This window comes from Leptopilina heterotoma, unplaced genomic scaffold, assembly GCF_015476425.1.
Source record: "Leptopilina heterotoma isolate Lh14 unplaced genomic scaffold, ASM1547642v1 Lhet_12, whole genome shotgun sequence".
In the NCBI taxonomy this organism is placed as follows: Eukaryota; Metazoa; Arthropoda; class Insecta; order Hymenoptera; family Figitidae; genus Leptopilina; species Leptopilina heterotoma.
Window position 1 is genome coordinate 49135 of NW_025110837.1, and position 14509 is coordinate 63643.

At 32.1% G+C, this 14509-nt stretch overlaps 1 protein-coding gene across 1 annotated transcript; it reads right to left on the bottom strand.

The window, feature by feature from the left end:
• Positions 1-349: 349 nt before the first annotated feature.
• Positions 350-1734, bottom strand: LOC122509704. The gene is made up of 4 exons (XM_043623938.1): positions 1320-1734; positions 952-1224; positions 702-837; positions 350-593 (listed from the first exon to the last, which is right to left on the bottom strand). The coding sequence occupies exons 1-4, from the start codon at positions 1460-1462 to the stop codon at positions 552-554; spliced, it is 594 nt and encodes a 197-aa protein (XP_043479873.1). The 5' UTR covers positions 1463-1734; the 3' UTR covers positions 350-551.
• Positions 1735-14509: the final 12775 nt, after the last annotated feature.

A 14509-nucleotide genomic window follows, 5' to 3' on the forward strand; every position in this document is an offset into this window, starting at 1 on the left:
TAAAAGAGACTACACCTTACCACAAAACGCTGACGTTTTTTTTTACTTTTCTTCTTTATTCTTCATAATTCCCTTTTAACACTGCATAATATATTTTAAAATTTTTTCTTACTTAAATAAAAAAAAATTCGAATAACTAAAAATTATTCAGAAAAGATATTTTTTTTTTTCTCCTTTTTTTACCAATAAAAAAAAAACCACTTATATAAAAATAGAAATAATAAAATAACATTTTACTTTCATATTACAACATTTTTTTTTCTCTCTCATTTTCTTTCTAAAAAATAAATTACACAATTAAAAATCATAATTTCTATAAAAAATTAAAATTATATAAAAAAAAAAAACATTAAAAACAATAAAACAAAAAAAAAGGGAAAATAATTAGACCATTTAAGAAAGAAACCGTCAATTTATTAAAACCACCAACCCCCTCCCCCCCTGCTCGACAAAGCTACAATAATAATTATAATCAACTTTCTTTTTAAAATTAATATACAAAATTAACACCAGTATAAAATATTCAATATATAATGAAAACATGCTACAAGCTAGCAGGGATACCAGACACTCTGGACTGGAAGATTCCAGCGCTAAAACATAAAAACAAGAACCAATATTAAAACATCAGAAAAACAAACAAGCACACACCGAAATCACTATTACAAAACTAATTAATTATTTTCAATTCTCACACTTACCACATCCCAAGCTTTCGAGACCAATATCATTTCCTCCCACTCCAATTTATAACGTTGCACGAAAACGAGCTCTAACGCAGAGTTTTTGGGGCGAAACCCAAGCCTAGGAGGATCATTAGGTAAAAACATATAGCTCCTATAACAAAAAGGGAACAAAACAAATAAGACTTTCCTCCATTAAAAAAAATAATTTTAGTAGTTTTTTTTTATTAAAAAAAAAAGGGGAAAACAACAAAATAAAATCACTCACCTACAACAAGCGTTGACGCCCAAAATACCTATAATTTCCTCCATCAATTCTTCTTTGGACACAGAAGTGGAAGTGGGAGTCTTGTACGTATCCGGAGCCCAATAATAACGGGACTCATATTTTTTGAACTCCCAAGACCACCTATACTCCTGATGCCATACAGCATCATCATAAGGGGCACTCTCGGGATAACATCTGGAGGTCATAAGAGGCCAAGGCCCTGTTCCCTCCCTTAGTTCGGCGTCCTCCCACGAAGATACAACCACACGCACTCTAAAAACATTTTTTTTCACATAAACACGAAACAAAAAAAAACACACAATCTCACATTATAAACACCCATAAAATAAAATTTTCTTAAAACTCACCCCCTCTCTCCTCTCGCGAAAGATTCACGTTCAGCTTCCTCAATTTCAGATAACTTCAGCAACAAAAAACTCTCCTTACTCGTAACCCCACGTTCCACGTAACTCAAAACTTCATTCATTACGGATAAATCGAAAGAAGCCATTGTATTATTTTGGTTTATTTTTTTTTTAAATAAACAAACCACAACAAATCACTAAAACCGAATCGAATAAAAAATAAAACAACTACACCAAACGGAAGACTCTAAGAAACTGACAAAGTACGAGAAAAGACACCACATCGACCAGCCAAAAGCACAAATCAGCATTATCAAAATCATTAGAAAGAGAAATTGAAGATTTTAAACCAAAGACAGGAAAAATGTACTCATCTTACATTAAACACAAGCAAATTTTCCTTCACCTATACATAAAACAAAAATAACCCATCAAAAATGAAATACATATATACATACTCATAAAAATAAAATTTATTTAAAAAAAATATAATATACAAAAACTTTTAAAAAAAATTTACAAAAAAAAAAAAATATAAATTAAATTAAATTAAATATTAAATCTAAAATAATAATCGAAATATTTAAAAAAAATTTTTTTTAATTAAAATTTTTTTAATTAAAATAATAGATTTCTGTTCAAGAATTTTATTAAAATATTTTTTTTTAAAAAATGGAATCTCTGTGAAAAATTTCAATATTTTTGTAAATAATTGAATTAATCCAAAGTATTTAAAAAAAAAAAAAAACAAAGATTTTTTGTTAAATTAATTGATATCTTTTTTAAGGAATTGAATTAAATTTTTAAGAATAATGCCAGTTATAAATAAATTTCTTTTTAAAATTGTTTTCTCTAATAGAGTCTAAACATCAATAATAACAAAAAAAATACAACTATAAACTGCCAAGGGACGACAGTTCATATAAAAGGGGGCAGTAACAACAATGTTGTCACCTTCTTTAAAAAAAAAAAAATGATTTTTTTTTATAATTCTTTTGAAAGAAGAAAACGATAAAAATAAAATAAAATGGCTGTTATTCATTTTTTTTTTCTTTTTCTATCTATTTACATAATTAGAACTAAAATAAACTACCATATCAAGTTACAATCAGACCTTCAACTTACCTTGACGTGACACTGACACAGAAAACTAAATTTGAAAATTCAGCGTTTTTACTCTTAAATAACAGCTCATATATAGAGAATATTTTTTTTTCTCATATTTTTTTTTATATATAAGGGAATTTATTTCATTTTTTTTTCTTTCCCTAACTTTAATAAATGCACTTACCTTACAGCAACAATTTATGTAAAACAAGAGGATTAAAATTTTGTAAAACTCGAAAGAGTTATCCAACAACATTACACTCCAAGGATATCACATTGGACCACTACACGCATTCATAGCAGCTGACAAGGGACGTCAGCCTAATAAAAGGGGGGCATTTGTTACGGCCGAACTCCGTAACCTTTTATATTTAAAAATAATCATTTAAAATACGTCATGAAACATAATCACAAACAACATTTCGCATGATACGAAATTTTGTAGATAACATCACAAAAACACTTACAAAAAGAACAACCCTTTGTAAATTCACTAAAAGACATTCTTATCTTTGACATTTTTATCCAATGTGATCTTAAGCAGTTTATTTAAATAATGATTTAATCCTAAAATTATAAACAATTCTATTCAATTTATTATTCCCCTGAATTTCACAATTCTGAGGTGAAGAACCTTAAATATAAGTTACACTATTTCTCGGCAAATTCCCTTTTTATTGGCAAACAGTTTGTTGACTTTCTTGGGAAATCACAGGGAGTTGTCGAAACCAAATTCCTTAATATAAGGAGTGGTGTATCCAAGTCATTGAACTTCGATCATACCACTGCCTAAATCTGCAAGGTTGCAGAAATTGACTTGACAACAGTCGAGTGCAATGAACTTTGCTTACGATTTCCCCACTAAATCGTCGTTCAATAAAATTGACCGACACGGGGAAATCAAGGCAGTAATTAGTTGCAGGTCGTCGATACCTGTTGTTTTTTTTAAACCGGCAATCTTTAGCCTGGAAAATTCCTAAGTCCGGCCTGTGAGCCGTGTTTTAAAAAAAAGTGAAGTTCGGGAAAAGATAATCCCTTTAAATAAAATCGAGAAAATCAATAAAAGTTTGGGAAGAATAAGTGAATTTTAATTGAGAATAGAAATATAAAAAAAATAAAGATAAAAGAAAGGTTGGATTTAAAAGTTTTATTGAAAAATAATAAAAAGTGACGAGAAAAAGAATAAAATAATTAAAAGAGGATATTAAAAATAAAGTGAATTGAAAAATAAATTTATTGAAAGGAATATAAAAGAAATAGAAGAATTAAAAGAGCTTATTGTAAAAGTCTAAATTCAACAAAATAAACTAAAAGTTATTTTCATTAAAAGAATTAAGGGAATATCAATTTAAATATACCTTTAAAGACAACCTTCCTTTTCGAGGTTCGGTCTTCAAATTTTTGTGTACTTCAAAAAAGGAATAAAAAAAAGTGAGTTAAGCAAATATCATTCTAGTGACCCTAGAATTGGTATTTCATCAATTTCGGAAGTTAATGTCAGGAGAAAACAGAGAGAAGAAACTCTCATCAAATTGGATTAAAGTTGCAAAGTAGAATTTCTAAACAGTGAGTAAAAAATATCACATTTCATATCACATTTTCTGAAACTCAATCACACACATATACACATATACACTTCTACTCTTTTTACACATTTTTAACAAAAATTAGAATATTTGTATTAGGGATTTTTGGGTCAAATATATCATTGTTTGTTTTTATCTTTAATTTTTTGCCTTTTAATTTAAAAATCCTGTCCAATTAACCTATCTTCTCTAAATTCAAAATATAGGATTCTCACCCCTTGGTTGAACTAATAACCAAGAAGAGGGAAGAATCCACTACTTATACGATTTTCGTCCGAAGGACACGTTTAATTGAAGTCTATTTAAAAATTTGATAATATAAAATTAAATTTATTTAATTTTTCAAATTCGGCTCTAACACAGTTAAAAGTTCTTGTCCTACGTTTTGACCTATACATTTTTTTTAGGAAAAAACCTCACCTTTATGATAAAATTTTTTTTTAATAATAAAAACTGTCCATTTGATGAAAAAATGAAATTTTAATTTTTAATTTAATTTTTCAAGGTCAAAAATTTTTTTTTACATTTGTTTACACCATTAGAAAGTGTTGAAAAACAGCAGAAAAACCCAACATAGAAAACGTATTTTCGTTTTTTTTAAAGAAACTACAAATTTTTCAAATATTCCATGTTAGACCAAAAATTTAAACTTTGACCCCCTCCAGTTTTTGATATTTGTTTAAATAAATTAATAATATTTGGTATTTTCAATTGTATCTAATAGGACTACTGTTTGTGCAAACTTTAAACCCGATCCCAAACATTTAAAATTTGGACCTGGGTCACTTGACGTGGAACCCGTCATATATATACATATTAAACTGTAATGATTAATATTAGATGTCTGTTATTATTTCATTTTATCATTATTATTATTATTTTTTTTTTATTATTATATTTTACTATATTTTTCTTTTTACTATTGTTATATCAATATTCATATATACACATATATTACGTTATTCATTAATATTACATACGCTAATAAATGCAATTATATGGCATTTATAATTGTATAATATCTACAATATTATATATTACAACATCAATATATATAATATTGTTGACAATAGTTCTATTTAATGCACAAATATACATTCTTCATGTGAATAATAGTTTCCTTTTTGTTTCCAATCTCTATCTCTTAGTAGCATACGATTACGCATAGTAGTAAGCTTGTAAGTGCTCAGATGTAGTGGTGAAACGCCGAAGTGACTAAAGGGGGTGGGGAAGTGGAGGACGGGCGCATGGAGCCACGCATTGCTTCTAGCAGGTTGTGGAGCAAGAGTAGCCACAAAATTGATCACCATTTAAACAGAATTACCTATAAGAAGTTAATATAATTTTGAATTAACATTATAGTTTTCCCAAAAATGCATATATATATACAATTTTTATTTTATTTAGATTATTCGACCCCAACTTTACCAATAACATCTACTAATGAGAATTCAGAGGAGGAACCACAGCCCAATACATGTTAGTTTTAATTTTCTATATTCAGTATGAAAAATAAAAATAGACAATGCAATTATTAATCCTTTTTTTTAATACAAATATACATATCTATGCATAATTGAATTTTAATATGCAATTTGCTTGTTAGCTGGAGTTATTGCTGATAAGCAATTTTCGGTGATTCCATTAGCGTGGGAAAATGACTACATCTTCTCTTCTCTTAGTGAGTTTACTTTAATTATTATTTTGATTAATAGTGTTCATTAATAAAAAACATAATTTTTTTTTTAGTCTGGCAACCAGTGGTACAATTGCCAATAGAACATCCCTCCCCCACTCTGGTCTCAGCAACCGACATGGACGAGGAGAATACCAGCCTTGAGGAATCAGAAGAGGAGTCTGATTCCAATGAAACCATAGACGTGGAGAATTCAGATTCCTCAATGGGTAATTACCCATTAATTTAATTTAATAATTTTTTTTTTGAGTTTTGTTTAAGTCAGTTTTGTGTATTAAAATAATTTAATAATTTTATACGTTTTTTTTTTACTGGGCTCCTGCGCCTTACACTAGTCAACAAGAAAGAGTGGTGGGAGTTATGTTAAAATTCAGGGTCCTGAATGGGGAGGATTGGATTACAGAAGGGACCATCCATAAACCACGTAGCTCCGATTTCTGAACTTTTCGACCCCTCCCCTCCCCCACGTAGCTTAACGTAGCATATTACCGAACCCCACCCCCCCCCCACCTAATGGAACGTAGCTTTTTTCTTTTTTTGAATATTAAAATCTCTTTTCTAAAAATAATCAATAAAATCGTATTGAAACATAGTAAACACTATTAAATGTTTTTAAATCAGTTTATTTATTTTTTTTTTGACAAGTAAGAGTTTGATACAAGACTAATTCTTAATTTTAATCAATATTTATATATATAATTATGTATATATAATGTATATACAGTTTTTCGTATTTTCAAAATTAAGAGGGGGGGATGGTTTTAAAAATTTAAAACCTGTTGGTTTTTTATCTTCAAGGTAACCGTTTTTCTCGAAATGAGGTTTTTGGCGTTCTAAACTTTGAAATTCCGTAACTCAGCGAATTTTTAACCAAAAAAGTTCTAAGACCACTCAAAATTTTCCAAATTTTGCCAGGAATACGCCCATATAGTGGTCTAACGTAGCACATTACCGAACCCCCTCCCCCCCAAAGCAGGCTACGTGGTTTATGGATGGTCCCGAATATAGATGGGTGTATTTAGAGGATGGAGTAAATCCACCTCCATGTATGTATAATTAAATTTAAAAATCTAACTGCTTCGATTAAGGGAATTTATTTAGTTTAATATATATATATTTTTTAGATTGGTGTGGAGCTCCAAGTAACCCAGAGGAGCAACTTGTCGGGTGCTTATTAAAAATTGAAGTAACCAACAATGGAGCTCAGGAGATAATTTATCGTTGGGTATATGGAGGGGGGGATTAGAATTGATCTATATATACACATTTTTTTTCTTTTTATATATACATGTATATACAATCTATTTTTATTACCATATACAGTCGGGTCCCCATACTGTTACATTTCCAGAAATTTCCCACTCCTCCTGACTCAGCTCTGTTATGTGCTCAAAGTATGCCTACTGCGCACCTTTCAAGAACGTAAATATTGTAACAAGGATTCTCAGCACTTTACCATCTTACCAAGAATATCCATGTTCATTATATAATTGAGATTTACTTACTATTTATCTTTTTATGAACTCGACTCAGGTATCTTCTTTAAAAATTCCAAATACTCGAAATTTGGAGGTTACGCTCTTCCAACCTCCAAATATTTACTACGGGGCTCTTTTCTTTATAATATTTATTATTACCGGGCGCCAGGTGAACTTACTTTCACCTGAGCTCCGTAGTTGTTTCGACTTTAGAAATTATTTAAAATTGACCGCTCTGGGTCATCAATTTAATTCAATTATTTTCTCAGGGTGGGGGAGTACGAAGTTACTGAGAGAGAGACAACTTCATTTAATTCACTTGAATGATTGTTATTTATTTGTTGATTGTACTTTTAATAATATTCTTACATTTGCTAGATCGATTTCTCTAAGATAAAAAATTCTAGTTTTAATATTTTTATTCCAATATTCTTGTTAATATTTAAAGTTATAGTTAATTATTTTTATTAAATTATTTATTTAAATTTTCTATTAACTAATCTCTTTTCAATTCAAATCCAAACAAAGGGATTCCAAATTCAAAGTTTGTTTACCTTTGTCCTTTGACAGGGAATATTCCCTATACGAAATTCAAAATTCCCCAGCTAGGAAACTACTAGTGACAACTGTCCGAAATTCAAAAGTTCCTAGCTAGGAATTTTTCTTTCTATTCACAATTTCAAATTTTATGACAACATTAACTTGAAAATCTAAAATCTAATTATTAAACAATCAATCACCTGGGACGAAATTACGAAATAAAACAATAATTGAGAATACGACTTACAATCCTCCAAAATCTTGTCGGAATAGAAAGAGGAAGAGAGATGGCGGAAGCACAGTTGGCTTGAATTGTGAGTCACACCGGGAATTCTTCTGAAACACGTTTCTCACAAATCTTTAATCGGGTTGTTTTTCACTTAAAATTTTCCTTTCCGAGTGGGCATCTACTCGCTATTAATTCTTTCGATCTTCGTCCACTCGGAAAACAATTTACTTTTCAAATTTATCACTTAAATATGTATGTAACTTAAACTTGTTTCCCGGTGTGTACACTTTCCGAGCTCCTCGTGGCGATCGGCGTCGTCGACCTAACCTCACTTTCTTTAGGATTTTTAATTCTTGACACGACAATATCAGCCTGGCGGAGACACTAACCTTCGAGCCGTCTTCTCTCGTCCTCCCAGAATTTCCTGGACATCGACAGGCAGTAACCGACAACTTTTTCTTTTATAAAACCAATTTCTTTTGGCCGACACACTACTTTCTCGATTCTCACCAGAAATCAACTGTTGCTTCCTGCAACTTTTTCGGACATCGAGGGCCTCCGTATTTCCAAAAACTACATTTGCGTACACCGCTGGCGGCACTCGGTGTTCTGATTGGTTACCGAGTGCTGTTTTGGTCCGGGGCTGCTTCATGCTTTCCGACGGCTGGTCTGATTGGCTGGCGCCGTCGGAAATTGGACGTGGTTTCCTACTTTGGAAATGCTCGCTCGACCATCTCATCGTTAAGCCGGTGTCGTCTGCTCCAGTGTTGTGACAGGTTGGAAAATGGCAATTAAATGTTTTCTTCAAATGACAGAATTAGGATCGTATCTCACATCTCTGCTGATTGTCGTGTCTGATTGAGAGATGCTGCATTGCTGTTCTCGGTGTTGTTCGTCTTCTTCTTTGTGCTCGACGGTCTCTCTCTCTCCTCTTTCAGACGTCCCAGGTTTCTAACCTCTAAACTTTGTAAATAAATCAATTTCTTCTAAACGTAAAAATTACAAAATTAGAGAAATAAAAACAATGAAAATAATCACAAAATATCATTATTAATTTCAGTTGATTCCTGGTGGTCTTTCGCGCAACTTTAAATTCTATTTTCTTTTTTTAAATTTAAGCTTCGGCGAACTCTCGGGAAAACATCTCAAACGTGGACTTTTTTTTTTAATAATCCACGTTACAATATATACACCTCAAGTTTGGCCTAGAAGTATATGCCCCCTTTTCTTTGGGCTTAGGAATACGGCCCTGAAAATTGGTGACGTAACATGACGTCACCTAACACTTCTGAATTTGGAGGTTATGCAAAAACATAAGGGTGCGATCCCATGTGAGCAGAATACGTCGACCGAAAGCAGAAAATCATGAGTGCAAAAGAGATAAGTAGATATTGTTGTTCTTTTCACTCTCATGATTTTCTGCTTTCGGTCGACGTATTCTGCTCACATGGGATCGCACCCTAACACTACTGAGGACATAAAAGTTTGGAATCTAACAGTATGGGGACCTGACTGTATAAACTTGTAAATACATACACACATTAGGATAATATGTATTTAATTTTAATTTGTATACACATATATACATATATATTTTATTTTTCTCAATTTTTAAGATACTGTGATAATAAATTTCCTCTTTTTTTTTAAAAATTGCATTGCCAAATGTTTTGTTCCTCCCCCTTTTTAATATTACTTGAGGATAGTTTATTTTTAATTATTTCTTTGAAACTAATTTTCAAACACTGGGTCTTCTTATTACATGTTATGACGTGTGAGTAAAATAAAATTATTATTATTATTATTATTATTTTTTTTTAATTATTTTTTTTATGTTTTTGTAAAGCTAACATTTCTTTTCAGAAGTTGGAGTTGAAATTACCAGTGCCTTGTCCTTCTGAAATAATGAAAAATAGAAAATACTTCCTTTAAAATTTTGGAATTGTGGAGCAACCCTTTTGCTTCATCTTCATAGGACACCATGGATTTGGACTTAGGATAAAATGAATCGTCGTTGATTAATTACCATCTGTTAGCCATTATTTGATAACATCAGGGAAATTGTCTTTCCTTTAGCCTTGATCTAATACGTTAACCATTTTAGCATTAATGACTCTCCTTTTAAGTTGAATGGACTATTCCTTACAACAAAAGAAAATATTTTAATAATTCAATCACACAGTAGGTATACACAATTATGTATACCTTTTACACACTTCACAAACCTAAAATCAATAATAATTAACAATATGCTTTCATAACCTTATCTTTATGTTTTGAGAACCTTTCGCCATTTTCATCTTCCAGGATGACATTATTATTTTGAGTAAATCCTACTATGGTGAAAGGTCCTTCGGCTCTTTTATCAAACTTATTTGCTCTTATTTCTTTGTAAACAAAAACCTTTTCGCCTATTTTAGCTTTGAGGGGTTTAGCTTTCTCGTCATAGTATTGTTTTGATCTTAGTTTTGCTCGAATGAGATTTTTGGCAGCAATGTCTTGAATTTCACTTAATCGAGTTATTAGTTCTTTCAAATAGGATCCATAAGTTTCTAATCCAGAACCTTGTTGCGAAGAACTCGGGATTCTAGCTAATCGGCCAAAAACCAATTCGAAAGGAGTTAAATTAGTTGCCTCATGAACCGAAGTGTTATAATTAAACATAGCGAAAGGTAACAGACGGTCCCAATCATCGAAATCATTCGCATAGTGTTTAATAAAATCAGTTAATTCAATATGGCTACTTTCTAATGCTCCATTGGTTTGAGGTCGATAACCAGAAGTGGTTATTTGCTTTACATTAAAAATTCTTTCTAGTTTTCTCATAAGTGTACTTATGAAACTTCCTCCTCGATCAGTAAGGACACATTTTGGTGCTCCGTACTGAGAGAATAAATGTGTTGCTACTGCATGAGCAATTGTTGTAGTTTTTATATCAGAAATGGGAATTTCATTGGCTCTCTAGTACGAGCCCTAACTAATTTATTTTGTAAACAACTTTTGCAACCTCTAATGAACTCTGTTATTTCGTCTCGCATCCTAGGCCAAAAATACCGTTCCCTAATTCGTCTATACGTTTTTGTTATTCCTTTGTGACCACAGATAAGACTTTGGTGAAATTCTACAATAATACTTGGTCTTAATTCAAGGGGAGGAACTTCGATTTTTCCGTGGCACAACGTTATTGTAATATCGCCACCACGGAATATTTCTGTTAAAAATTCTGTCATTTTTCCTTGTCAAAAGGGTACCTAACAAGTCTCCTGAATTTGCCATTCGACAGGTTTTTTGATTATCGCGTTTGAGGGCTGTCTGTAGATTTTTCAAACCCTTAGTTACGTATTTCCAGTCAATTTCGTCATAGTGTCGTTGTTTTACAACAATTGAATAAGTGCGATATCGTCCATACAGAGTAACAAGAATTTGACTTATTTTTGGTCTATTTTCTCGAATAACTTGTAGGTCAATTTTTTCAGTTGCCACTAGAAGTTTTGAAATAGCATCTATTGGTTCACAATCTTCAGATATAAAGTGAGCATAGTTATTCCTTTCGTAGGTCAATGGTTCTGTCCATTTTTGAATTATGTTATTACCCAAAGACAGTTTTTTTGTTTTATCAAGGTTATTACTATCAGAAGTATCAGAAAAAGATGGGGATTCGTAATATGGAATACCTATTCCCCTAGAAGAAGTTGGTAATTGTGCAACTGTTTTATTGATTGATTCATTAATTGTTTTTGGTTGCAATCGACGTGGCACAATATTAGTATTTCTGTTAGTTTCATTGCTTACAGTTTTAGGATTCACATAAGGAGTAGATTGAGCATCTGGAATGGATGAAGTTCCGAGTGTTGGAAACATTGATTTTTGCCATTGTGAATAATCAGCAACAGGAGAATGTATAATATCCGGATAATCCTTAAATCGTACTGCACTTCATCTGTCCTGTTGTTTTTTATTTGGCAAAACTTTTGTTTCAGGGGAATCTTCTGTATCTAAAGTCATAGGATTCGTAGTTTTTTGTTTATTATATTTTTCCAGGAATTTGTTAATTCTTTCATTAAACAGTTTATCGCCGTATTCTCCACATGGATCAAGGTCTTCTAAAAATTCAAGTACATCTGAATTAACTTCACCATCTGAAACAGATGTGATGTTTGGTCGACTGACTTCTTCGTTCATTCCTTCATAGTCCCATGCTAAAGATAAATTGGTTTGATCTATTCTTTTCTTCATAACATCATCAAACTGTCGGAACGATTTTTCCAAGTCATTTCTTAGTTTTGATTTTTCGCAAATTTCATCTTCACTTGAGTCACTGCTTCCAATAGGTTGAGGTAGAAGATCCACAAACACGTCTTCAACGTTTTCTTCTTCTTTATTGTCTTCACTCTCCATTTCAGATTCTGGGGAGACAGCTAATTGTTCCTTATCAATTCCATTTCTGGCTAGTTCGTCAGGCATTTCATTTCCGGTTATACCTTTATGACTGGGCACATGTTCCAAGATTATATTAAGAGGTTTTATAGCTTTTGATAATTTTTCAAACGCTTGCCTATTTTTAACAGGTTTGTTTTCTTGTGTTTTCCATTCATTAGATTTCCATCTTGGCATCCATTCCGTCATACTTTGGATCATGAATTGAGAATCACTTATGATTTTAAGGTTTTGGATTCCAGCTTTTCTTGCCTTTAGAGCAGCTACTGTTGCTGCTTCTATTTCAGCTGCATTATTAGTTTGCCGTCCTGTCGCTCGTTCAGAAACATTGAGTGGGTGATTTGGACCAAACCAAACTCCTATTCCTGCCCGTGGTTGCTCACTTCCATTTGAACTACATGCACCATCCACATAGACAGTTGTGTAATTATCCTTTAAAGAGAAACAGTAGGGATTTTCTGGTTCAACCATTACACTAGTACTTGTAAATTTAGGACTCAATTGTTTTTGGGTTAAAGTTGGCACTACACTGGGTAAAACACTATGTCCTTTCCTAAATACTGGGGGTGGAGAATCTTCACTTAATTCTTCTTCTGAAGAATATGATTCGGCGAGAGAAGTAGGAGGTTCGGATGTTGCCATAAGTCTTCCTCGAGTAAGTCTTTTTGCAATGCAACTTTTATCTGGGTCAATTGGGGTTTTTGCCGCGGTCGATGCTCGTGGTAGAGAAAATGTCTTGTCATCTTTGTCATTCTTTCTCGTATTACCTTTAGGTTTGTCCGTCAGTTTTTTACTTTTACTAGGGAGTTGTTTAGGGTTTAGGGATCGTACAGGAACTTTAGAAAATTGTCTTTCTAGTTTTTGAATTTCTGTTGGGTCACTTAAAGTTCTTTTGAGTTTAGGATTAAAAAGAATTGTTCTTGGGGTTTTCTTAGCTTGTAAGAGTTGCTGACGTGAAGTAGAAGGTTTCTCACTAACCGAAGATTTACTTTTCGCGCACTTTTTATCACCATCTTTTTTGTTAGCTGCAGATCGCGTTAGGGGTAAGGCCCGATATTTTATACACTGTTTTCCTTTTTCTAGCACCTTCACTGGTTTGGATTTTGGAGTTAAGTTTTTAGTACTAAGAGTGGGAGGATTAGAATCATCCAATTCAGCATCAGTCTCTGTTGTGGAAGTCATGTCCTTCTCTTGGTTGTTTTCATTCACAGGGTTGTTTGATAATGCTTCAACAATTCTGTTGATCTTACCTGGTTTATATTCAAATTTGTATACATAATCCTGAAGACAAGGCCTCCATCTGTGTAGTCTAGCACCTGGATTTTCGATATAATTCATCTAATTTATGGGCTCGAAATCACAAGCTAATATAAATTCTCGACCATAAAGGTAAGGTCCAAAATTTTCAACAGCATATAGAATAGCAAGACACTCTTTTTCTGCCTTAGGGTATTTCTGTTCGTTTCTATTCAATACCTTCGAGAAGTATGCAATAGGTAAATCTATTCCTTCGAATTCTTGTGTTAAAATAGCTCCTATCGCGTTTTCGAATGCATCTGTGGTTAATTTAAAAGTTTTTGCAAAATCTGGATATTGAAGAATAGGTTCTTTACAAAGATAATTCCTAAGTTTACAAAAGCTTTCTTCTTGATCATCAGTCCAATTCCATACAGTTTCCTTTCGCAAGAGAATTGTTAGAGAATTAGCAATTTTTGCGTAATCTTTTATAAATCGTCTATAATAACCCGTTAATCCTAAAAATCCTCTTAGTTCTTTAAGGTTAGTAGGGTGAGGAAACTGTTTAATAGCTGTAATTTTTGCAGGGTTTGGTTTAACACCTTCTGGTCCAATTATGTGACCAAGATATGCTACTTCTGTCTTTAAAAATTCGCACTTATCAGGCTGTAATTTCAAGTTCGCTTCCCGTAAGCGGTTGAAAAGTCTTCTAGCGCGCCTATCATGTTCTTCTAGAGTATCGGAATGAATAATAATATCATCTAAATAAACAAATGCTTCTGTGTCAAGCATCGAATTTAACACATTATTTAATAATCGTTGAAATGTAGGCGGGGCATTCTTTATACCCATAGGCATGCGATTATACTCATAGTGGTTATTTC